Source organism: Python bivittatus, unplaced genomic scaffold (assembly GCF_059951505.1).
Source record: "Python bivittatus isolate LINGU-HERP-01145 unplaced genomic scaffold, Pbiv_v1 ctg000080_np1212, whole genome shotgun sequence".
Classification (NCBI taxonomy): domain Eukaryota; kingdom Metazoa; phylum Chordata; class Lepidosauria; order Squamata; family Pythonidae; genus Python; species Python bivittatus.
Window position 1 is genome coordinate 85,606,805 of NW_028277035.1, and position 25,249 is coordinate 85,632,053.

Here is a 25,249-nt window from a genome sequence, read left to right on the forward strand (position 1 = left end):
CTCTGCTTGTCCTGAGGCCCCCCCACCCTCCCTGCCATACTCACTTGGCCCGGCGTGCGTCCTGTAGTAGCTGCCCTGCGACGCGGACGTCCCCTGCTGTTTGATCCAAGATAGCATCCACGTTGGCCAGGCTGCTGACCCGTTCCTTGATCTCCTCAGCAAGATGGTGGATCTGCACAGGGGATGCTGGGATGGAGAGCTCCAGCACACGGGAAGCCACCAGTGCAATGCTGTCAGGATCAGCCCCCTCGACTGTATGCAGGATGGATCCATTAGAGCTGTGGAAAAGTAAATGGCAGCCCGCTCCTGGCCATCCACAGGACTCCATCTTAAATGGGCCTCTGCCTTCAGCTCTGTTGTCTTCCATCCCAGTGTGAACATTCTCCCCAATTCCCCCAAAGTATCTGCTATATAAATTTCTCATTGAGGTATTTTGTTTTTAAATTTATGAGACAATTTGAAAGCTGTGCTGAGAAATGGGGCCAATGTCGGGGGGAGCAAAGCAGGAGGGCCGTTTCCTCTGGGCCTCAAGCACACAGACGACTCAATTTTAGACAACTGCTTTTTATTCTGTTTAAAATAGCTAAATTATGTTTCATCTTTTGTTCTTTTGATGTCAAAAACTGCAAGATGGCAGGCACGCTGAAGTTGCACACATGTACAAAAGAGGCAGGGCTTTTATCTCAATGTTGTGCCCACTATCTTGCACATTTTCACCACCATTACCCCCCGGGATACCTTTATTCTGTTTTCATAAGTTTTTATTAATTTTGGCTTAGTCCCTCAAGAGTTGGAAGTGGCCTGAACCTCCCCACATCTCCGAGAAGGCCTGATCCTGGTGCCAAGTTCAGAGCTGGAGATGGTTGCTGCAGCAACACAATGATGCAGCTGATCTACACATCTAGTTAACCATTATGGCAGCTGTAAGCCAACATCTCTGGAGGGCATCAGGCTGAAGAAGGTGGCACTAGGTGATTGGTTTTTAGAAACTGGGAGAGGGGAGAGAGATTCCTAAGAAGGACGTAAAATGAGTTAATTCAGGCATGACTGGAGAAAAACATGGAAGAATTTGGGGTACTTTCAGGAACAGTGACCTCTTTGTTTCTCTTTTTCTATCTCTCTTAAATCTTCATGTACTTTCTACTTCTAGTTCCCCAGAATTGCAATTTTTTTTGAAGCAAAATGAGCTGATGTATGAACATTCATGATCCCATTTTGAATGTATGTGAATCACAACATTTGAATTTCTTTTGTGGGATGTTTCTGTCGAACTCAGTCTTCCTCTAATAAGTTTTGGCTCAGAGAGGCTGGCATCAGACTCAGAAAGGTTCCCTTGATTTGAGCTTGACTCCTGATGGGCACATGGGCACATCTAGGCAGGGTTCTGGGCAATCCTAGGGAACCAGCTTGCCAGTGTCTTCTTCCAAGGTGGTTTTTCAATGTCTATTTTTCTTAATTAGATCTAGGCCTTGCCTTTTGTCTAGGAATTCAAAGGGGGCCTGTATAGTATTCCCTGTCCTATATTTCTCCCCAACAACAACCCGGTGAGGTAACTTGGGCTGAGAGGGAGTGACTGGGAGATTCCATGACTGAGGGTCGACTCGAACCTGCGTCTGTCTCCCCAGTCCCAGTCCAGTGCTTTAACCATTAACCAGTCCAGCGCTTTAACCATTAACCACACTGGCTCTCCCCAGTCCTGCTGTTTTCTGGTGGTCTCTCATCCAAGCTTTTAACCAGGACTGGGCTTGCTTAACTTTTTGAAATCAGTCACAGATGGCTAGCTGCTACCATTTAGCTGGAACAGGGAAGATGTCTGAAGATTGGATGATACTAATGGCATGAAGTCTGGGTTTTATTTTTTAGGTCCTTCCATTTTATTTTATGCTTGTTGGATTTTATTTAACATTTTGGACCATACCTGGAATATTTTACACAACACGCCTTGTGGGACACCTGTTTACGGAGGGCAGAATATACTTTTAATTAAATACAACAAAGGAAGAAGTGGGCGGGGGGAGGTCTTAGCTCTTGTACTTACGATTTAGGAATTCTTTGACTTGCTGGATAAGATCTCGCAGCTCCTTATTTGAGTGCTCCAGCCGAGCTTTAGTGGCATTGGCGTGGTCCAAGGCTGCCTGTGCCCTCTGCTTTGCCTCAGCTGCCCGGGCCTTGGCATTGGAGACCTGCCCAAAACACATCCAAGGGCCTGGTAAACCAGCAGGGGGCAGCAGATACACAGAGATAAGGAAATTGCTGCTGCTTCCCAGAATTAATTCTGCTTCCCAGAAGGAACTGGAAAAAGGTATCCCCTTGGGATCTTCTGATGGGATATGAAAGGCGCAAAACTGAAATGTTCTCAGATTTGCCCTGCCCAAATATCAACCCCCGCCCCCATGCCCACCCTCCCTCCTACCTGATGCAGCAGACTTTCCACTTCAGAGACTGCATTATGCAGCTCCTCCTCAACGTAACGGGCTCGGTCCAGGGCGTTGTCAGCTGTGGCTATGGCTCCGTTGCAGTGGAGGCCTCCACAGTGACGTCTGCCATCCTCATAGCAACCAGCCCCTCCACAGGAATCGAGGGCGCAGGGAGTATCTCCCTGGGCCCCACAGACCTAAGAGAGGGGGCAAGCAGCGATCTTTCACTTTATCCCCCCTCTGCTTTTCACAGCCACCCCTCTCAGACTGTTCTTCCCCTCAGTCCACGCTGGCAATTTACATAACCCTTGATTTTGACTCCACTATACAAGCAAGAGTTTTATGGCACCCTAGAGACAAATAAATAAACTTTCAGGGAACACAGTCCACTTGATTAGTTGCACTTCTGAAAAAAGAGTGGGTTTACTGGTATTCATATTTATTTATACAAATACATATTTCGTATATTTAAATATACAAATATACACAGAGCTACTGTTGGGAGGAAGCAGAGAAAGGGAAAGAAAATGATTAAAGGAGAGATGGGAAACTGTGGTAATTTTCTTCCAAGAGAAGAGCAGTTATATGTGACAGATATTCTTGCACTGGTGAGCTAGTTCACCTACACAAAGCAACCTGTTCTTTGTTTCATACATGAGAAATGGTGTTAAATCTTCTAACGAACTTAAACTCTGCTGTTGCCAAGCTCCATGTAGCTGGCAAACCAAAGAAGGAAGAACCCCATGGATTTTAATGCTAGTCTGGGGTAAAAACATAATCTTGAAAACTCTGAGAATAAATTCCCAGCCAGACATTTAGTGAGGTAATTAAGGCAAAGATCCCTGGAAACCCTTCCTTCCCAAAGCCACTCACACCTGTTTGGTGGATTTATTTCAATTACACTGATATCCAGATGCTCAGATTCTCTGACGGCGCTGGCACTTTTGCCCCCCTTCCCATGATGCTTCATTCTTAGCAGACTTTGGGCATCCGGTCCCCGTTCTCCCTCACCTTCTCGTTGATCTGATCCAGGCTCAGCCCTCGGACGCGGGCCGAGAGGTCCCCCAGCCCTCGGCGGTTGGCCGCGTTCTGCCGATTGAAGGCTTCCCTCCGGGACGTCATCAGGTGTTCTATGCGGCGCCTGGAAGCAGCTGACTGGCTGACGGGACTAGGCACAGCCAAGGTCGAAGCGTTAGCCTGGCGCTCTGCTTCGCGCGACTGCACAAAGGACTGTTGGATACTGTCATGGGCCCCTGCCAGGGTGAGGAATTATTTAAAATAAGCATCCAGAGACCTGTCCTGAGCAGTAAAACCTCTTCTACTAGACCTGCGGAAAACCCTGCTAGAATGATGAATGTGTTTCCCAAATTCCCACTTGGGGGAAATAAGCAGAACAGAGACAACCCAGAACATGATCTATTTCCCCACCACAGTTGCAAATTCTGGTTTCAAAGTAGGTGAGATACACCTTACTTTCTCATTAGAATTGGTTTGCTCTGCTGGATTTGAGAAAACTGAGGTGGGGGAGGAGAGACCCGTCCCTGTCCCCACAGTATCAGTTCCAAAGTGAGGCCAGGAGCATGAGAAACGTGGGAGAAGTTTACAGAAATGGATAGATCTGTTCAGCCCTCCTCTCTCCTGCCCGTGAAACCAAAAGTGGGTTTCCAGGAAAAGGTCAAGAAGTGAACCTCAGCTGAAGAGGTCCTTAAGAATGTACAGTATCAATAAGGGACATGGACAAACAGAACCACTGAGGCACCAAAGCAGTTTCCACTGCAGTGAAGACAAGGTGCTGTTCAACTTAAAAGGCAGCGTGCCTCTTTGCACCAGAGTGCTGCAGTCCTTCAATGGGCACAATGCACAATTCTGTTCTTGTGGATCACGTGGATTCTTTGGAACCTGGGCATATCATTGCTTAAAGAATCTGCATTCAATCACAATTCATCACCATCAGCATCATTATTGGAGAAATTGTGCTGATAAGCACTTGGACAGGAATAGGACACTGGTGTAGTGAAATGCTCTGTAAATCAATCGGAATGAACATCTACAATGATAAATCAGATTGTTGTTGTTGTTGTTTAGTCGTTAAGTCGTGTCCGACTCTCCGTGACCCCATGAACCATACTGCGCCAGGCCTTCCGGTCCTTCACTGCCTCCCTGAGTTTGCTCAGTTTCATGCTCATTGCTTCAGTGATGCTATCTAACCATCTCATCCTCTGCCGTCCTCTTCTCCTTTTGCCTTCAATCTTTCCCAGCATCAGGGTCTTTTCCAAAGAGTCCTCTCTTCGCATTAGGTGACCAAAGTATCTGAGCTTGAGCTTCATTATCGATCCTTCCAATGAGCAATCAGGGTTGATTTCCTTTAAGATTGACTGGTTTGACCTCCTAGCAGTCCAGGGGACTCTCAAGAGTCTTCTCCAGCACCACAGTTCAAAGGCATCAATTCTTCGGCGCTCCGCCTTCTTTATGGTCCAGCTCTCACAGCCATACATTACTACTGGAAAAACCATAGCTTTGACTATGCGGATCTTTGTCGGCAAGGTGACGTCTCTGCTTTTTAATATGCTATCTAGGCTTGCCATAGCTTTCCTCCCAAGGAGCAAGCGTCTTTTAATTTCATGGCTGCAGTCTCCATCTGCGGTGATCTTGGAGCCCAAATAAATGAAGTCTGTTACTGCTTCCATTTCTACCCCTTCTATTTGCCAGGAATTGATGGGTCCAGATGCCATGATCTTAGTTTTTTTAATGTTGAGTTTCAAACCAGCTTTCGCACTCTCCTCTTTCACCCTCATCAAGAGGCTCTTTAGTTCTTCTTCACTTTCTGCCATTAGGGTGGTATCGTCTGCATATCTGAGGTTGTTGATGATTCTCCCTGCAATCTTAATTCCGGCTTGTGATTCTTCCAGCCTGGCATTTCTCATGATGTACTCTGCATATAGGTTAAATAAGCAGGGTGACAGTATACAGCCTTGTCGTACACCTTTCCCTATTTTGAACCAATCGGTTGTTCCGTGACTGGTTCTAACTGTTGCTTCTTGGCCTGCATACAGATTTCTCAGGAGACAGGTAAGGTGGTCTGGTACTCCCATCTCTTTAAGAATTTGCCACAGTTTGTTGTGATCCACACAATCAAAAGCTTTTGCATAGTCAATGAAGCAGAAGTAGATATTTTTCTGGAACTCTCGTGCTTTCTCCATGATCCAGCGAATGTTGGCGATTTGATCTCTAGTTCCTCTGCCTCTTCGAAACCCAGCTTGTACATCCGGTAGTTCTCGGTTCATGTATTGCTGAAGCCTAGCTTGTAGGATTTTGAGCATAACCTTGCTAGCATGTGAAATGAGTGCAATTGTGCGATAGTTTGAGCATTCTTTGGCATTGCCCTTCTTTGGAATTGGAACGTAAACTGACCTTTTCCAATCCCGTGGCCACTGTTGCGTTTTCCAAACTTGCTGGCATATTGAGTGCAGCACTTTAACACCATCGTCTTTTAGTATTTTAAATAACTCAGCTGGAATACTGTCATCTCCACTAGCTTTGTTGTTAGCAATGCTTCCTAAGGCCCACTTGACTTCACTCTCTAGGATGTCTGGCTCAAGGTCAGCGATCACACCAGCGTGGACATCAGGGACATTAAGATCTTTCTTGTATAGTTCTTCTGTGTATTCTTGCCACCTCTTCTTAATCTCTTCTGCTTCTGTTAGGTCCCTGCCTTTTTGTCCTTTATCATGCCCATATTTGCACTAAACGTTCCTTTCATATCTCCAATTTTCTTGAAGAGATCTCTAGTCTTCCCCATTCTATTGTTTTCCTCAATTTCTTTGCATTGTTCATTTAAGAAGGCTTTCTTATCTCTCCTTGCTATTCTCTGGAAATCTGCATTCAGTTGCTTATATCTTTCCCTTTCACCCTTGCTTTTCGCATTCCTTCTTTCCACAGCTATTTGTAAAGCCTCATCAGACAGCCATTTTGCTTTCTTGCATTTCTTTTTCTTTGGGATGGTTTTAGTTGCTGCCTCCTGTACAATGTTACGGACCTCCGTCCATAGTTCTTCAGGCACTCTGTCTACCAAATCTAATCCTCTAAATCTATTCATCACCTTCACTGTGTACTCACAAGGAATATGATCTAAGTCATACCTGAGTGGTCTAGTGGTTTTCCCTACATTCTTCAATTTAAGCCTAAATTTTGCAGTAAGAAGCTCATGATCTGAGCCACAGTCAGCTCCTGGTCTTGTTTTTGCTGTCTGTATAGAGCTTCTCCATCTTTGGCTGCAAAGTATGTAATCAATCTGGTTTCGGTATTGACCATCTGGTGATGTCCATGTGTAGAGTCGTCTCTTGTGTTGTTGGAAAAGAGTGTTTGCTATGACTAGCTTGTTCTCTTGACAGAACTCTATTAGCCTTTGCCCTGCTTCATTTTGTACTCCAAGGCCAAACTTGCCTGTTATTCCGATTACTCCTTGACTTCCTACTTTAGCATTCCAATCCCCTATGATGAAAAGGACATCTTTTTGGTGCTAGTTCTAGAAGATGTTGTAGGTCTTCATAGAAGCGGTCAACCTCAGCTTCTTCAGCATCAGTGGTTGGGGCATAGACTTGGATGACTGTGATATTGAATGGTTTGCCTTGGATACGCACTGAGATCATTCTGTCGTTTTTGAGGTTGTACCCCATTACTGCTTTTCTGACTCTCTTATTGACTATGATTGCAACTCCATTTCTTCTAAGGGTTTCTTGCCCACAGTAGTAGATATAATGGTCACCCGAATTAAATTCACCCATTCCCGTCCATTTCAGTTCGCTGATTCCCAAGATGTCGATGTTCAGTCTTGTCATCTCATGCTTGACCACATCCAGCTTGCCTTGGTTCATAGATCTTACATTCCAGGTACCTATACAATATTGTTCTTTGCAGCATCGGACCTTCTTTTCGCTTCCAGATACATCCACAGCTGAACGTCCTTTTGGCTTTGGCCCAGCCGCTTCACTCTTTCTGGAGCTACTTGGAATTGCCCTCCGCTCTTCCCCAGTAGCATATTGGACACCTTCCGACCTGAGGGGCTCATCTTCCGGCGTCATATCTTTTAGCCTTTTAACATTGTCCATGGGGTTTTCTTGGCAAGGATACTGGAGTGGGTTGCCATTTCCTTCTCCAGTGGACCACATTTTGTCAGAACTCTCTGTCATGACCTGTCCGTCTTGGGTGGCCCTGCACGGTATAGCTCATGGCTTCACTGAGTTACGCAAGCCCCTTCGCCACGACAAGGCAGTGATCCATGAAGGGGAAATCAGATTATATGAATATATAATGTAGTCCCAACTGCAGGTAAACTCAATTTTTTCCTGGCTTTGCAGCCAAAATTACAAGTCATAAAATGGGATGTAATTGAAAGGGCCAGAAGACCCTTTAATTCCAGCCCCCATTCACAACTATCCCTTTTCTATTCATCCATGTGGTAACAAAACAGACAGACAGACACAGCCTTAAAAAGAAGGGCAAGGAATTATGAAGCACTGGGCAGGAGAGTGAGGGGATGGGGCACAGATGGTGCTTTCTTCCTTTCTTCCTGTTGAAGATCATGGTCCAGGAAGAAAGAAAACTAATTATAGAGTATGCAGGTGATGCCAACGGTATCAATTTGATTCTTCAGTCATAGGATTTATGAGGGATTCTGGCAAGAGATGCGCTGCACCTCATGAAAACTGGGAAGAATGAAAGGGCCTTGGAAACTTGGTTCAGAGAGCTTTAAACTGAATCTTGCGGAGGAGGGAGAAGACAGCCAAGAAAATAATGCAATGAGAGGTACTGGGAATGAAACTAAGATTGAGATGTGGGATATGGAAGCACCAATAATAAGCATAAAGGAAGGAATAGATCACATTTTTATGATTCAAGATTTCCAATATATCTGTATAGATGCATGGAGAATGGGGAACAAACAGCAAGAACCACAATTATTGATGCTGGCAGGCAAATATGACTTAGGAGTTTATTTGCTTTAACCAGGTGGGATGAAACTCATGAGCGGAATGCAAGGACTGAAGAGCGTAACTCAGCCAAAATGTACACTGACAGCAGGGAAGAAGGGGTAATATACACAAACAGAGTGCGTACACGTGAGCCAGGAATTTGCACAAGGATCCAGGTGGCAGCATTTGGGTAAGAATATAAAGAAAGGGAAGCAACAACATTTTGGAGGGATGCGCTGTAACTACCAAGCTAGGCAGAAGGTTGGGATTAAGCATTTCTAGACCAAATTCTAGAACTTTTAGGGAGGAGGGACATGGGGCTCTTTCTTCTGTTCTACTAGCCATGGCGCAAAGTTTCACACAACCACATTTAAAGGTGGTATCTTCCCAGTGCCTTCAACTCACCCTCAGCTGGCTGTATTTGCCCTTAGCTCTTAGGTTTTAAAGTGCTGTTTATGATATGACAGAAGACCCTTACCCAACACATTGGTATTGATGAGAATCTTAAGCTGGTGTTTCAGGTCTGCTAGGCTGAAGTTGAGGCTCCGAACGCCACGCTCCAGGGTACCCAGCGCATGGTTGGCATTAAAATTCTTGTCCTGGGTGGCTGTCAGCAATCCCTCCAGCTGGGTCAGTGTTTCTGTTACATCAGCTATCTCCTGCCTGATCAGAGCAAGAAGGGGACATGAAATATACCCCCCCCAGACATGTTAATCCAATGTGACTCCTCTTCTTTAGGGCAAGTTGCTCCTAGCACCTCTCAAATTAATTAGAGAAACTAGAGTTCAGTGACAAAGAGCAGCTGCTTTACGTCCTGAAATTCCTCAGACCCACATCAGTCTTGGAAGAGCTGTTGCCAGTCAGAGGAGATGATTGGGGGTAGATGATACAAAGCAGTTTCCTATAGTCAATGTATTGCTAAAGAGGGAGGCTAACGACCAAGCCTTGATGGGGACAGAGATCGATTCCCTAATGCTTATCCAGTACATCTAATCATTGCAGATACACCTTAAGGGTTTTTAACTTAGGTTAGGCTAAGAACAACTGGAAAGAAGTTGAATCTTTATATTAAACAGTAATTATTAGGATTTCCGTTGATTTAAAGAAACATTTGGTGAGCAATATTAAAAGGGATGTGTAACTGCATTCATATATTACACTATGACACGATTTGATTTGGACTCTGGATGTGTTGTGAACTCAGATGTTCATCCTAGTTTATGGTTTAGCATGATGAAGTTAGCAACCCTAACTCTGCCAGTTGTGGTTTCTCCAATAAACTGCAATTGACTTAATGACTTAATTCTGCAGAAATCTGCTTGTGATGAAAGCATTCTTTTCTTAAAAGAAAGCAAGCCGACTTCATTTTAAATGGTACATTGATTTGTTGCAGCAGGCATATTGTGAGAGTGGTCTTGAACAGGTTTCAAAAATCCTGCTGCCGAGTTAACTGGGGAAGTCTTTTGAATGACTTGAGATTTTTCTTTGATTAATTGGAGGCCTCCAGTTTACAAAGCCTGCACTCTGGATTATGAGTCCTGCTAATCCCTGCTCTTTCACTCCAGCCTGCTCCACATTCTGGCCAGTTTAGCCGATGTTGGGGCTGGGTTGCTTTTTTACTTACCGGACATCATCCATGTTACGCAAGAGGTGAGTGATGGTGCTGGCGGTCGCGTTGCGAGCGCTGACCACGGCCTGGATGGTGCTCAGTTTGTCCTGCAGTCGACGGAAGGGGCCCTCAAAAGCCCCAGTGAGCCCCGTCTGGTGGAGCTGTTGGGCCCGCTGCATCAGGCCGCGGATGTGGGCAGCCAAATCTTGCACGATGCGATCCCAGTCTCCAAAACATTGGTGGCAGGGCTGGCAGGCAGGGAATTCACCAGCAAAGCCCCGGGAGCACTGGTCGCAACGCACGCCTGAGACCCCCGGGTGGCAGGAGCAGTGCCCGGTGGCACGGTGACACTGCAGCTTCTCGATCCCACGTGGATCACAGTCGCAGGCTGCCAACAACACGCAGGAAGCGTTAGCTCACCCTCTCTGCTCTTCCACACAGTGCCTCTTGGCAAACGAAGATCAGGCGGGACTGCGTTCTCCCGGAAATAATTCCTTTAACAAGCTGAACTGAACCTCAGACCTCCCTCTTCCTACTGCATATGCTTCAGTTCTATCTATTCCAGTCAATATAGGCTCTATTTTCTCAGCATGGGTGCCCTTACTACAGGTAGGATTGTTCTGAAAGAAGGGCCATCTTTCCACCATTTCATCCACTCGACTGCCTGCACGCTTTCAGGCATGGCACTGCACACTTGGGTGTCACGATCTCTGCTGAGGACTAATTTCCTTACTGGCTGCAACACTTTCTTCAGCTTTTGGAACACTGCATCCCGCAGTTAGCGCTGGGAACAGTTGCCTGTGGGGCACGTGCAGATGCTACTATCATCTGGGGGCCAGTTTGGCTTAGTAGGCATTGGACTGGGAGCAGGCAGACCCAAGGTCTAGCCCACCTCAGCCACTAATGCTCACTGGGCGCCTTTCAGCCAGTTGTTCTTTCTCAGCCCCACCTACCTCACAGGGGCCGAGCGCTCTCCATGCCACCCCGAGATCCTATCAAAAAGCAGGATAGAAATGTAATAAATACATCAATAGGGTGCTAAAGTGCTGCTTTTCAATGGTGACATTTTGGTCGTTTTTTTTTTTATGGCCTTAAATAGGAATATTAAGACTCTTCTAGATGTAAGGCATTTATTTTGCCTTTAAAAGAAACCCCCCAATCCCCCCCCCCCAAAACATTCAAATTTGAAGTCTCTCATTTTGACAAAGTTTCACGTCTTGCTTTCTTTCACACTTACCTCTGCATTGCTGACCTGGCTGACCCCAGTGGTTCTCCTGGCATTCTGAACAGGTGCGCCCCCCAAATCCAGGCCGGCACTGGCACTGCCCTGTGAACTACAAAGACAGGCGCCATTAGAGGACCTGAGGCTGCTATCAAGGGCAGAGGTAGAGATGTGAGGAGTGGGAGAGGAGGCAGGAGGAGGAGAAGTGGCAGCAGCAATAAAAACAATGACAATAATAATAATAATATAGTACTATACAATATTAAAACATACTGAAGTATATTTTCTGTAAAGCCTCTAATGCTCTTCTGGTATCTTTCCATTAGAAGTAATGGGAATTATAATATGACATATATTTGTAATGGGCTATGAGAATAACCTTGGGAGACAGGAGGAAGAGCCGCAGCCTAGACAATGGTCTGATAAGAGAAATCTGAGTCCAAAGGAGGGATGGGGGTGGAGAGAGCATCTCCAAAGGGGCCCTCCCTCCCTCGTTCTCGGGAAAGTAAAGGCGGGGGGGGTGCTTTCAGACTTGCAAGATTCTGTTACTGTCATCTTACAATAGTATTGGTAGTATTGGTATTCATGGTTTTGGTTTCCTGTCTGGACTACCTCGAAGGGCTGACAATATCTGCGTAGTACCAAGATGGAAGAAATGACAACAGACCTTTATGGCCAGTAAGCATTATTATCCCCGTACTGCACATCAGCTGGTTTGGGACAATATGGCTTTCTTGCTCAGAACGACTTAAATGCATAGCGGGGTGAAGTTTGGACTTTGCTGTAGCCACGCTGTTGTAAGGAGGCAGGAAAGGAGAGCAGTACAGTAGCTGCAGCAGAGACAGCAGTTGCAAAGAACAGGAGCTTCTCCAAGCCTGCTTCACTCCAAGCTGAACCATGTTCTGGTCTATTTTTATGGTGAAGCACCTCCCCTGACTATTCTGGTCTCCTGCAAGTACAGCAAATGGCTTTGATATCCAAGCAGGTCTCTGTTCAGTGCTTCTACATTGATATCAAAATAGCTTCCACATGAGTGTGTGCATCCTCTGAAGGCAATGCGGGCACCACACCTCCAGCCCGCTTTTATCCTCTTATCAGGCCTACGAAATACAGCTGAATTAAACTCTCCTCCCCTCTCCCAGCCTATCAGCCAAGGAGCTTCCTCCGAGCCTGAGTCTTCCAGGTTCCCTGTTCTAGCCCACCCTGTTCTCAACACTGGAAGCTCTCCAGTTTTTAGCACAACGTTGACCAAGATGTCTACACCTGCCTTGCCTAGCACAGAGCTCAGACTGACCTGATTACAAGCAGGGCTCAGTGAGTAATGGGGGTGGCAATCACATGGTTGGCAGCCCTGCCCACTGGTTAAGTTCCAGAAGTTGGGGGCGCAACGGTCACAGTTCTGTCCTTGGACACTGGGTAGGCATTGGCACTTCCCACTGTACCGATCACACTGGCACTGCTCTTGTGAGGAGCATTTGCTCTGGACGGTACCCAGAGAGTTACAAGAGCAACCTGCAGGGAGGGAGAAAAATACAATATTCAGCCAATTCTTTGGAGGAAAAAAGTTTACAGTAACTGGTGGGTCAAACCATCTTTACAGAAAAGTAGATAAATATGTCAGTTAAAAAGAAGCCAGTCTCACTGGGCACCATAAACCAAAGCTTTTTACTTCTGAGATGGCTGGGATATATTACAGGTTAGCACCAATGTTTTTGTAGGATTGTGTGTGCAGGCAAAGGATGAAGGGACAGCAAAAATAATCTGATTTTCAGCTTCCTCACATCAGTCTGTAAGGAAGCCATAAAAACCAAGCAAAACAAAACTATTTGCACCACACTGGGATCTATCCTGCCTCATGGATCATTTCTAGTCTCATTTATCAACAGTAATGAGGACCAGACATAGATTTGCTTTCTTTCTCTCTTTTAGATAAACAGAAAGTTGAATGTCCTGGTTGTCTGAAGAAGAAATCAGATCCAGAATTAAAAGCAGTTTCTCTAGCATATTTTGGCCTGTGGGCTTTATTTCCAAAGGCCTTAATGCAGCAAGTCTTGCCCACCAAAAAGGAATAGGAGGCATCACAGGCTATTTTCTTATTAATAATTCTGTTGAGATTTGAGATTGGGAATAACAAAATGATAAATGCTAAGGCATAACCAGACTTGAACCCACAATATCCAATCTCACACTTATTTAGCAGCACAGCACCTGCTGCTAAAAGAAATATGGAAGCCATAGACTGTTCTTAAGACTTCTTTTAGCCCTGAAAGAGAGATTTTTCCTTCAATGTCAGAATGCAGTTTACAGAAGGAATGGACACCAAGGTCAGGGCTAGGAAAGTAGGGCCAAGAGAAAGAAGCCCTAGGTCCCGGCCCCGGCAGTCTGTTTTTACAGCAGACACTCACGGCGGCAGGTACGTCGAGTGGCATCGCCATAGTAACCCTTTTGGCAATGCTGACACCGGTCTCCCTCTGTGTGGTAGAGGCACTGAAGGCATTGCCCTGTGCGTCGATCACAGGATTTGGGGTCTGCCAGATCAATGTTGTTATTACAGGCGCAGGGCTGGCATCGTCCCCTAGCCTGCCAAGGGTTGCCATAGTAACCAGGAGCACACTCGTCACAGCGCGGGCCTGTGTGAAAGAAGAGTGCCATTTGGGGTGGCTGGTACAAACAGGAGCAAACGCTCGTGTCTCCTCAATGTACATAACCCAACCACACCTTTCATCTCCCTCAGTTCCAATCTCCAAACTTGGAGGGGACTTGACCATCCCCCAATCCAGTCCACAAGGCGACTGAAGACCTACCCTTGTGCCCCAAAGCTGGACTTGCCTGTATAACCTCTGAGGCAGCTGCACATTACAGTTCCAGAGGGGTTGTCTTGGTGGCAGGTGACTGCAAAATGGCGCCCAGAGCCAGGAGCCTCAGGGCAGGGGCAAGGGCGGCAGTGGCCACCCGAGGACAGCGCTGGGTTCCCGTAGAATCCGGCCGTGCATCTGCACACAAGGGAAGAGGAGGTTTTAGGAACACATAATGGTGTGCATGTCTGCACAATATAATGGGGACTGAGTTATTTATTCCCTACATCTGGTATTGTATTAGCAGCAACAGGACCTGGTATTTAGCAGAAAATGAAAGGTACCTGATTTCTGAACCAACCTGATGGGTGTAGAAGACAAATTGCAAAAGACTTCAGAAAATTCAAGTGGCAAAGGTTTTCTGTATCTTCCTTGGCAAATCTCTAAACAAATCCCTAAAATATTCCTTCCAGTATCCCGCTGCTTCAATTTTTTCCCAAATTGTTTAACTGCTTTACGTGTAATTTTGTTCACTCTGCTTGTTTAGTGCTAATCCTTGTTTAGTGCTTTTAACCCACTTCCAAAGCAGCTTCATTTTCATCAAAGCTGCTCACGTTTTCTCTGCCTCTTTTAATCTTACCCCTTCTTTATTCTCTTTGCATCTTTTTTCTTTATGTACATGATACAAAACCTTTCCTTCTCTCATCTTCATTTTTTTTTTTTTGCAATGGTCATTCTCTCATATGTATTTTTGCTCATCCATATTCCCTTTCACTTCATCATTCCACCAACAATCTTTTTTAACTTCCCATTACAAGTAGTCCTTGCTTACCAGTTGCCTCGTTTAATAACAGTTTGAAGTTATGACAGCGTAAAAAAACCCCAAACCTTGATTTTCTGCTTAGCAACCATGGTGCTTAGCAATGAAATTGCCAGTCATAATTGTGTTTGCTAAATAAAAACTACCTGTACAGTAACACCACACACTTTTGTGGCACTCAGTAACATAATTTTTTTCACTCTGTTCCAAGCAGTTTCCACATATCCTTGTTCCTTATGTTCATTTTTCATTCAACCTGTTGGGGTTTGATCCGTCTTCTACTACACCTTCATACATGATTTCTATTTCCAGTTTGGTTTCTTTCACTTCTTTCTTCTTCTTCCACGTCCCTTTGTTCCCAAGATTCAGTTTTGACACTACCAAATAATGCTTTTACTCAGCACTGTCTACTCTTGTTTTATCTCTACCACATGAGAGGCAATGTACTCTTGTACTTCAGGTGTCTAATTAGGACTGAAGAGGAATGATTGTATATGCAGCTTTCACCTCTTAGAGGAAAATCAAGTCAGTTTGAATGGAGCTTGAGTTCTAGTGTTTTTGTAGATGTGTCCATGTAATTTTTTGGCAGGAATACCTTCTCCCAGAATGTTTTTTCAACTTCCCAGGTTAGCCTTCAGCTATAATATTCTCTGGAGGTCTCTCATCCAACTATTAATGAGGCCCAGCCTTGCTTAGCTCCCAAGCCTGGTAGAGCCACTGGTTGAGACCTCCTAGAGCAGTATTTCTCAACCCCGGCAACTTTAAGATGTGTGGACTTCAACTCCCAGAATTCCCCATGCTGGCTGGGGAATTCTGGGAGTTGAAGTCCACTCATCTTAAAGTTGCCAGGGTTGAGAAACACTGTCCTAGAGAAATGGCAGGATTATGGTGAATCATCCATACTATACATATTTGTGCATATGTTGCTATTTTTTGTAAATACATTCTTTTATCATCTTTACTGTACAACTTAAATGCAATGTAAGCACTTTGAAGCATGAATGGTGGAGGAATAGAAAAATTTTGAGGAGGCAGAAGAATGAGCAAGAGTTGGAAGTAAAGGAACTATGTAGAAAAATGGGGCTGGCTGGAAAGCTGAAAATCAGGATTGATACAAAGACTTTAGGCTACCAAGAAAGAGACAGAAGGAATGCTGAGAATGGCTTATTATCAATAAGCTAAGGAATTTGCTAAATGTTACAAAAGAATGATAGCTGGATATTGTAGGAGGAGACTGTGTTAGTCTATGGTGGCCAAAAATCAGGAGTCTGTTAGCATCTTTTCAGATCACTACATTTTATTAAAAGGCATAAACTTTGAATAAAATATCTCTGCTGAATAGGTGCTCCCAGAATATCTGGATGTGTCTCAAGAGATATACATTGACCAACAATTAAGTTGCAGATATACCATCAAATCTTGACCTCTGAACAAATCCATCATACTCTGAAAAAAGACCTTGTCTGTTGTACAAATGAGCGTGTATGAATACCAAAAGGAGCATTATTAATAAATAAGGATGTCTTTAAACATTACATTTTTGCATTGTTCTCAGATCTGGGTTGTTCAATATCTTTTTCTAATGATCCTGCAGTGCAGGACTGATCACTCTGATTTATATTCGGAGATAAGGGCAGTGAAATGGATTTGTGTGTCAACTCTGTGCATAACAATTCTGGGTCTGAGAGGACATCAGCCTAATTAATGAATGATGTTATGTTGTCTTCGCTTTCTACTGTCATTCTGGTTTTGCAGTAGGCATATTAAACTTGCTTTTAATTGTACCATAAACTTCCCTGGGAAATTATTTGAACTGGAAACAAAATCATAATACACCTGTATAAACATTCACATGTACTTATATTCAAGGCTGCTGTTAAGCATGATCACGAAACCCACACAGGAGATCATGGATGGACTTATGCCTATCAGCTGGTGGCCAGCTCCCAGCATACCAAATTGCTCTCCCCTTACCTCTCACACCGATCTCCTTCCGTGTGGCCCCGGCAATGCAAACAGCTGCCTGTCCGCGACTCACACTCCTCTGAGCGGCCATTACACTGGCACGGATGGCAGTTTGGGAAGCCCCAGTGACCAGGCTGGCAGTGGTCGCAGCGAAGCCCAAAGACACTTGGCCGGCAGGGACACTGCCCACTGAAGTTGTCGCAAAAACTGCTCAAGGACCCTTGGCTGCTGCACTGGCATGCTGGAAGGGGAAAGAAAAGTCATGTCTCTGAGGGCAGGCCCATGACAGTTGCCTGCTTGGGGCAAAGGAAGGCAGAGCATACCCCTTGCTCCAGAAACTAAAACAGATGGAATTAGAGGTGAATCATAATTTGATGCTGATTATAAAAAAGCATCCTCCACTCTACTGGAGAGCAGCTGAAGGATATGTATCAACTTCTAGCTGCTCCTCTTCCATTTGCTGCTCAAGGCACCTCAGCTGACTAGCAGGAATGGGAAAGGAGAGCCAGTTTGGTGTAGCGGTCAAGGCACTAGGCTAGAAACTGGGAGACTGTGAGTTCTAGCCCCACTATAGGCACAAAGCCAGCTGGGGATCTTGGGCCAGTCCCTCTCTCTCAGCCCTAGGAAGAAGGAGAAGGCAAGGGCAAACCACTTCTGAAAATGTTGCCAAGAAAACTGCAGGGACTTGTCTAGGCAGTTGCCAGGAGTCAAAAGCTGACTCGAAGGCACACACATTATGGTTGATATTTTGGAGAAACATTCAGCTTTTTCCCCCCCTGAGATAAGACTACCCATGTTTGGAAGCAGTTCACCATTGCCTTCATACGAATTGACTTCCCTATCTACCCTACAACTACCTACAACTACAAATCACCCAACCCTGGTGATTTCCCATCCAAGTCCTATCCAGGCCAGACCCCACCTGGAAACTAAAGGCCAACTAGGTGCTACCACCTGCTGAAACAGGATAAATATCCAGTGAATAAACTAAATAGAGTTGTACAACCCATATTCAAGTCCCTTACTTAACCATGGAGCTACTGGCCATCTTTTGGCAAGTCACTCTCTCTCAAGTCAGATGGAGGAAATGGAGATAAATCTTGTTTGGAAACATCATAATCAATAAATAAACAAATGAGAAAAAATAACAGCAGTGATTCTGGGACACAGCACGACATACAGATTGAAGTATCCATTCATGCTTGAAGAAGGGCTGTACCCTTGTCCTGAAGTTTCCATTGAGGACAAGTTCCCATTAAAAACATTTTCAGAAGTAGAGAAGCAGACAGGAGGGTGAGCTTCGTCCTGTCCTGGCAAGCTACTTGTCCACTCCAACATGCCCCTCCTAAATAATTGCCATCACCTCTAGTGGTATTTCCAATGAATGTTCAGGCACCAAGAACAACCAGCTCAGATCAACATTTCTGCCTATCAATTTGTTACCTTCATTAGCAGCATGTGAATTGGGCTGGGCTGGCAGGGACTAGTCTAGGCTTTAAGGAGAAAGGAATCTGAGTTTCACTCACGCTTGCAGCCACCAGGCCCAAAGCCAAAGGCGCCAGGAGTACAGCGCTCACAGCGACGGCCCATGACGTGAGGCTTGCATTGACACTGACCGCCATCTGGCTTGCACTCGAGGCTCAAAGAGCCCTGGAGGTCACACTGGCAGGCTGGTGACAGAGAGAGAACAAGGAGCAGAGAAAAAGGGTGGTGCTCTTTGTGATGAGCTCGTCAGTTTCTCCTTCCCGCTTGCATAGAAATGGGCCTAAGACCCAGTGAGAAAGCATATCCCCTCTCCACCATATAATGGGGAAATCTGAATGTGTGTGCCAAGGTCAGCCTTGTCTGTGCTTGCAGGCTACCACAACTGCACAAGAACAGCGAGGGCTCTTCCCCAGGGCTCAGGTGACTCACAGCCAGGAGGTTCACTCGCCTCCTGGCTGTGAGTCAACAGAAAACTAAACCGGCATAGATTATAACCCATTACCAACCCCAGCTGCTTCTGTTCTGGCTTGACAGCATCCTCATTTCTTGTGCAGGAAAGGCGGCCTTCCCCCACCTCCCTCCTCAACATCACCGGCTGGCAAAAAAAGTGTCTCCCAATCATAGCACTGCTGCAACCGGCAACAGATCAGCGGATGGCTTGGCCTGCCTGTGGATTTAGGCATCTGCCAGAACTTTCTACCTGCTTCCATTCCTGCCTCTCCCAGCTGGAAGTTCACCTGCCAGGCTGGGAGAGACAGCAGGTGAATGGAAGAGGAGGCTCTCTGCATGCCAGATCTATGAGCTGATCTCTGTCTTGGACCGAGACCCATAATAACAGCTGTCAGGGTGTTGGGACTGCACGAGCCAGATCCATCTCTGCTGCTTCCTGATGCAACTCCACCGTTCCTGTTAGCTGTTGCTCAGGCTGATTTTGAACAGAGTTTGAGCACTCTTCAAGGCTTTAGGGCTCTTCTGGAAAAGCTACAAACTTGCGTGCAAAAGCAGCCTGAACAATAGCTGGCATGCTTTGGGACTGCATCTGAGATAGCTGAGATCCAGCTTGCTCTCCCCCATTTCACCACACAGCCTTCCCTCTACCACTGATCAGCTGCTTTTCAGATTGCAAGCACAGTAAAACTGCTGCAGCTTATTAGCTGCTGAAGAGGAAAACTCTAATGCTGGAATTGTTAGAACACTAACGCTGGACTTATGGACAGCTTAGAGCTGTCTGGAGTGTGGTTCGGGAACAAGGTGAAAGCGATGTCACGGTGACCTCATAGATAAAAGCGGCTACCAGGACATATTCATACCATGCTAAGATGCAAGCGGGGAAGGCCCAGAGTCTCCAGGAACCATCTCTCCCATCCCATCAGGAACTCACGGCTTCACTTTGAACCTTCCCTGTGTTCCCCTGAGTGAGTGGAAAGGCCTGCCTAGTCATGATTTCTCTAGGTAGAGCCACGGGTGGCAGTGGAATCTGGGCAATTTAACACTCACGGAGTGCCCCCTGGTGAATGATGGCTGACATGCTGGTGAGCAAGCTGGCACAAGACTCCGGGGTGGGCACCTTAATCACAGGACGAGCCTGCTGGGCACAGCGGTAGTGCTCAAAGGTCTCTTTGCGAGCATTAGAGGCGGCATCCCCAGCAATGAACATCTCCAAGGAGGAGTAACGTGGCACCAGTACCAACTTCCAAGGAAGAGAAATGAGAAGGAGGGAGGGAGGGAGAAAAGAGGATATTGTTGGGTGTTTACAGCTGATTCCTCCAGCTATGGTTCTCCCTGCTGTGTGTGCCAGGGTGGCCGGTCCCAGTACTTACAGAGTCCAAGAGTACAGCAACACCTTGCAAATGGTCACGCCCTCCGTAATGGGTAAACTCCACCCTAATGGTGTACCTGATTCCTTGCTCTAGGCAGACTGGCTGTGGCAGCACAATGTACCTGTGGAATGGAAATGCCAGTTCACTTCAAAGAAGTTTCTAGCTCCTACCTCATGTATCCCCACAGCATCTTTCTGAATACAGGTGGTCCTCAGTTAATGACCACTTGTTCAGTGACTGTTCGAACTTACGACAGCACTGGACAAATGGTACTTATGACCGGTCCTCTAAGTTCTGGCTGTTGAAGTACTCCTGTGGTCACATGATCACGATCAAGGTGCTTAGCAACCAGCCCGCATTTCTGACTGTCGCAGTGTCCCATGGTCATGTGATCACAATTTCTGACATTCCCTGCCACCTTCCCACAAGCAAAGTCAATGGGGAAGCCTGCAGGAAGTCGGAAGTCATGGTCACATGAGGTCCTTGCTTAACAACCCATGGTGATTCGCATGATGGTAACCGGGGATTGCCGGAACTGCTGTCGTTAAGCGGTGCGTTCATGTGACATCGTGCTTTGCAACGTCGCTTAACGATGGAAATTCCAGTCCCAATTACCATCGTTAAGCAAGGATTACCTATACCAAATTTGCAGAAGAAGGCCTTCTTGCAGCCTGTACTATTGAGACGACTGCTTGGCATCTCTACCTCCTGCTACTTACGGGAAGAGGAGCAAAGGAAGGCAATGCTACTCCTGTTCATCACATAGTTCAGGCTTTTGTGAATTCCACATGCTTATTACTTTACTGCATACGCAAAAATAACATGATATACTGTATGTTCTGAAAGGCTCTAGTTATCATGGTTACAGAGAGAAATTTGTCTGGAGAATGTCATTAAATAAGAACATGACTTCCAGGAAAAACTGGCTAAGGCTTGGTTACTTGCTGCCCACTTAACCCCTAATCCTTACATTCTTTTTTCCAGTAGATTTCTGGTACTTTATTAAATATGGTTTATTATGTTGTTTATGCTTGTTTCTTATGCTTTAAGAACTTCAGCTATGGAAGCAGAATAAATTATGACAAGGGAAAACCATGCAAACATACTGAAGTTACTCAATTTGTTCTGGCACAGTTCTTTAGCGTCCGTGCCATCTTTTTAGGAAAACAAAAAATTGCACGCTGTTTTGAAGGTTAAGAATCTGTTAGTCATGCAATCCATTCTTCTTTAAAGTTGTTCTTTAACTGACACTGAGAGTTTAAAATATACACATCCCAGCCTCCTCATTTACTTATTTATTTATCGAAACAATGCATATAGCCACCCATCTTGCCAAGGTCACTCTGGCCAGTGTACAGAATAAAACCCAAAAAACAATAGCCCTTATAGTTAAAGCCAGCCTGGACAGCCTTAGATCAAACAGGATGGAGAACTGAGTGGACTTGATCCTGCCTACATATGCCTCAAAATCCATCCCTCTTAATAGTTCCCTTTCTCAGCAATACAGATACCACTATTTTTCAGTCTGAACTACACTTTCCCAGCAATAAAGCTAAGATATCTCTATTTTTCAGCTGTTGAACACTTACCGGGATGTGGATAGCAGAGCTGTAGACATCAAGTCATCAGCAGGGATGATGTTTCCACATGGACTACTGGTGGGGATAGGCCCAGGACGCACCACGGACACCTTCACTTCTTCCCATTTTCCTGGAAACTGAGAGGAGAGGAGAGGAGAACAAATGGCATTGTCCACAGGATAACATGGTTGGATGGGCAGAGAGCCAGGAAAACCATATAGCTGTCCCGCCAAGAATAAGGGGCAATTATTAAGGTCAAGATAGCTCAGACTTATATATAAACGAACAGACTGTGTGTTCCCATGTTTTGGGGACCTGAACAGATTCAAGACAAAAGGCATGAGAGCATGAAGAAGTTTGAAGCAGGGTTTTAAACAGGTAACACCAGCAAAGGGAACTGATTTTCCCCTTTAACTTTTCCCGGACTAATCAGACCAGTGCAACTTTCTTCCTGGGGCAGATTTGCAGAAATCTTTCCAAGTCCCCATATTATTAAACAAAGAGAGAAGAGATGACTGAATTCCTTGCTCAGAGGTGGTGGAAATAAACTGGAAGATGAAACATGCCAAATCTGAGGATCTGCTAGCCAAAGCTGACATATGACTCTGATGAAGAATTGCAGGCAATTGAGGATACAGGTTCTGGAATCAGTCCCTCCCTGACATGACATGAATTGTTAGTGTTGCTTTGGGGATTGCCAGTTTTTTTTAAACAGGCCCTATTCTTATGCCTTTAACAGAAATCTTCCAGGCAGTAGACACATTTTTTCCTGGCATGGAGACCAAGTGATGCAATAGGCTCCAGATGCTTCATTTTTATACAGCAGGTTGCTGTTAAAATAACAAAATCAAAGGGAGTACTTTGGGAAGTGTAGGTCTTATAGCATATAGAGAAGGTAAAATAATGCAACAGAGCAGTGTTTCTCAACCTTGGCAACTTGAAGATGTGTGGACTTCAACTCCCAGCATGCTGGCTGGGGAATTCTGGGAGTTGAGGTCCACACATCTTCAAGTTGCCAAGGTTGAGAAACACTGCAATAGAAGTACCAAAATTCATGCGTATGCCAGATGAAACTTGGGAGCAAACCAAAACAACAGCAAATTCTTCTAAAACTTCTCGAAGCTGAAACTCACCATTTTAAATATTGACAATGAAAACTTGGGGAATTTTTAAAGTGGGCAATATTACTTGCAGAATTGTAATGTGTCACCAACGTGGCTTTCTTGGGCTGACCTGCTTATTTTATAAATCCCTAATCACTTTATTTAAAAGTTTGACTTCCAATGCGTATACTGCAAATTTTAAACTAGAATGTGAAGGGTGGAATTAAAAAAAATGAGGGGTTCCCAAAGGATGTATTTCAGTGGCAAAAAAGAAGCAGGAGTAGAGCATGAGGTATTAGGCTGGAAAGTCAAAAGGGACGTACCTGAGGTTCATAACGCAGCAGGACATCATATTCCATCGAAAATGGTACACTGTGGATATGGAATTCCACCACACTGCCCTCCAGCGCCCGGGCAAACCCTAGCCCAGTCCACGTGACTGGACGGCCAGAGAGGTGCACACGCTGCATAACTTCAGCTCCCTGCCAACAGAAGGATTGGTAAGCTATTGTGATGGAATGGAATTATGAAGGCCAGGCTCAGGGAGAAAAACATTTTCTTTCTTCTCCTGAGGAGCGTGGGAAATATAAGAGGATGAGACTGGCACCTCCCTGAGGAATTCACAATGTTGTGGCTGGCATTACTTGGGAGCTGGGGTTTCAGTCTGGGAAGATTCTTGCTAGAGGTTGTAGCTAATAAACATAGCTGAACTGAATTTGCATTGTCTCTTGGAGTTCCTTGGGCTAGGCCTGACAGCTATTATGTTTATGACATAATATTACATTAGTTTTTTTTTTATATTAGCAGTCTTATCAATTCGGAGTTATTTAACTGAATCAGAGAACTTCCCTTATTAATAGCTTTACGTACACCTACATACATTCACATGTGATTTTTTCAGCCTTGAAAATGTCCCCAGAAAAGCTCATTAAACAATAGGAAAGGAAACACAATTAAATAGCAATAAGTGCAAACTACAATTTTGTAGCACACCTGACCCAACCTGCACAGTGCCTCTCACACACCTTTGGGCACCGTCCCCGACCCACACGGTGCCTGTAGTGCACCCTCCCCAACTCTTTCCCGCCCTCCCCACACCCCCTCACTCCCTCCCCCACCTGGCAGCAGCCACCTATCTGCCTGCCGGCCTGGGACTTGCAACTTCCTGCCGGCTTCCCCACTGACTTTGGTTATGGGAAGCCGTCAGGAAGTTGCCTTGCCTAACGACTGTGGGATTCAGTTAACAATGGCAACCTGGACTGCAGGGATTGCCATCGCTAAGCGATGCAGTTGCACTTTACAACCACATCGCTTAGTGACAGAAATTCCAGTCCCAATTGCCATCGTAAGTCAAGGACTACCTGTATTTGCCTTCAGGAAATAGTCTCCCCAGAGATACTTCTTGCTAAGGTTATGCAGCTCCTCAGAGAATAACTGTAGCCCAGTCTCAGGAAAAGACAAGGCTGCTTTAAGGTGTTGCAGAAAAACGCTACAGTTGTGTTCGTGTGCATTCCAAAGCACCTTTTGGAGAATGAGTCCAAAGCATTGCTCCTTAATATTTGCTTTTTCCTTAAAAAAAGTATCACTTCAAAACTGCCATTTGTATTTCCAGGAAAACTCCACTAAGGGTTAAAGGTTTTGCTTCCCAGCAGATGCTCTGCAGGCTTCCCCAATGCTGCTTAGAACAAAACCTGTGCATATGAACTGCATTTGGACAGTTAGAATCATGCCTGGGATTGGATTTATAAATGTGGATGCAAGTAAATTTGGTGGCAGGTAAAGGCTGACAGGCCCCACCCATCAGCATTTAGTCCTTACTCTGCTTCTTGTCCTCACTGGATCACCTGGCAAGGAAATATACAATTACCTCGTTCCACTCCCCTGTGACCAGCCTGAGGCTCACACCCATGAAAGCTGCTTTCTGACAACCAGCAGCTCCAGCAGCAAGTTCCTGGTGACTCCTAGCCATTCCTCACCTGGTGGAGGCGGGCTTCTTCAGCCTCATACATGTAGTGATCCAACGCTATGCGGTAATAGCCAGTCTGAACTTGATTACATTGCCGGCTGATTATGTGGCTGCGGCAGCGACACTGTCCCGTTTCTGTGGCACACCTGTGAAAAGGAAAAGGGCCAGATTCAAAATAGGCAAACAGTTCTCCCAAGTGAGAACAGGCCTACCCAACTTCTCCTGGGGGGATAAAATTGGCTCTGGCCGGCTGGAGCCTTACTAAAACTAAGTAGGTTCAGGCTTGGTCAGTGCTTTTATGGGAGATCTGAGAACCCGTCTCAGATGCAGACATCTCATTTTGAATTATATGGAAGAAAGAAGAAGGTATAGCTCTCTCTCTTCTGCCTCTCCTCCCACAGCAATCTGATTCTTTGCCACCTCCAGTAACATGATATTTCTCTTCCCATCCATTCCATCTGGTTCTTCTCCTCCTCCTGGATATTACATAGGTAA

General features: G+C 45.5%; 1 protein-coding gene across 4 annotated transcripts in view; it reads right to left on the reverse strand.

Moving 5' to 3' along the window:
* The window catches only part of LAMB2 (laminin subunit beta 2), a 55,207-nt gene that overhangs the window by 8,528 nt on the left and 21,430 nt on the right, over positions 1 to 25,249 (reverse strand). For 3 of the 4 annotated variants that reach the window (XM_088134480.1, XM_088134481.1, XM_088134482.1), the window contains 17 exons: positions 24,765 to 24,900; positions 23,112 to 23,270; positions 21,695 to 21,822; positions 20,106 to 20,226; positions 19,783 to 19,975; positions 18,327 to 18,470; positions 16,810 to 17,041; positions 14,050 to 14,213; positions 13,626 to 13,850; positions 12,515 to 12,732; positions 11,236 to 11,332; positions 10,014 to 10,386; positions 8,868 to 9,052; positions 3,429 to 3,670; positions 2,414 to 2,614; positions 2,039 to 2,183; positions 45 to 252 (listed from right to left, as the gene is read on the reverse strand). In XM_088134480.1, coding sequence (XP_087990606.1) covers positions 45 to 252; positions 2,039 to 2,183; positions 2,414 to 2,614; positions 3,429 to 3,670; positions 8,868 to 9,052; positions 10,014 to 10,386; positions 11,236 to 11,332; positions 12,515 to 12,732; positions 13,626 to 13,850; positions 14,050 to 14,213; positions 16,810 to 17,041; positions 18,327 to 18,470; positions 19,783 to 19,975; positions 20,106 to 20,226; positions 21,695 to 21,822; positions 23,112 to 23,270; positions 24,765 to 24,900 — 3,171 coding nt within the window. Of the gene's footprint in view, positions 1 to 44; positions 279 to 2,038; positions 2,184 to 2,413; positions 2,615 to 3,428; positions 3,671 to 8,867; positions 9,053 to 10,013; positions 10,387 to 11,235; positions 11,333 to 12,514; positions 12,733 to 13,625; positions 13,851 to 14,049; positions 14,214 to 16,809; positions 17,042 to 18,326; positions 18,471 to 19,782; positions 19,976 to 20,105; positions 20,227 to 21,694; positions 21,823 to 23,111; positions 23,271 to 24,764; positions 24,901 to 25,249 lie in introns of all 4 variants that reach the window. The other variant, XR_015795018.1, reaches the window with a different exon arrangement.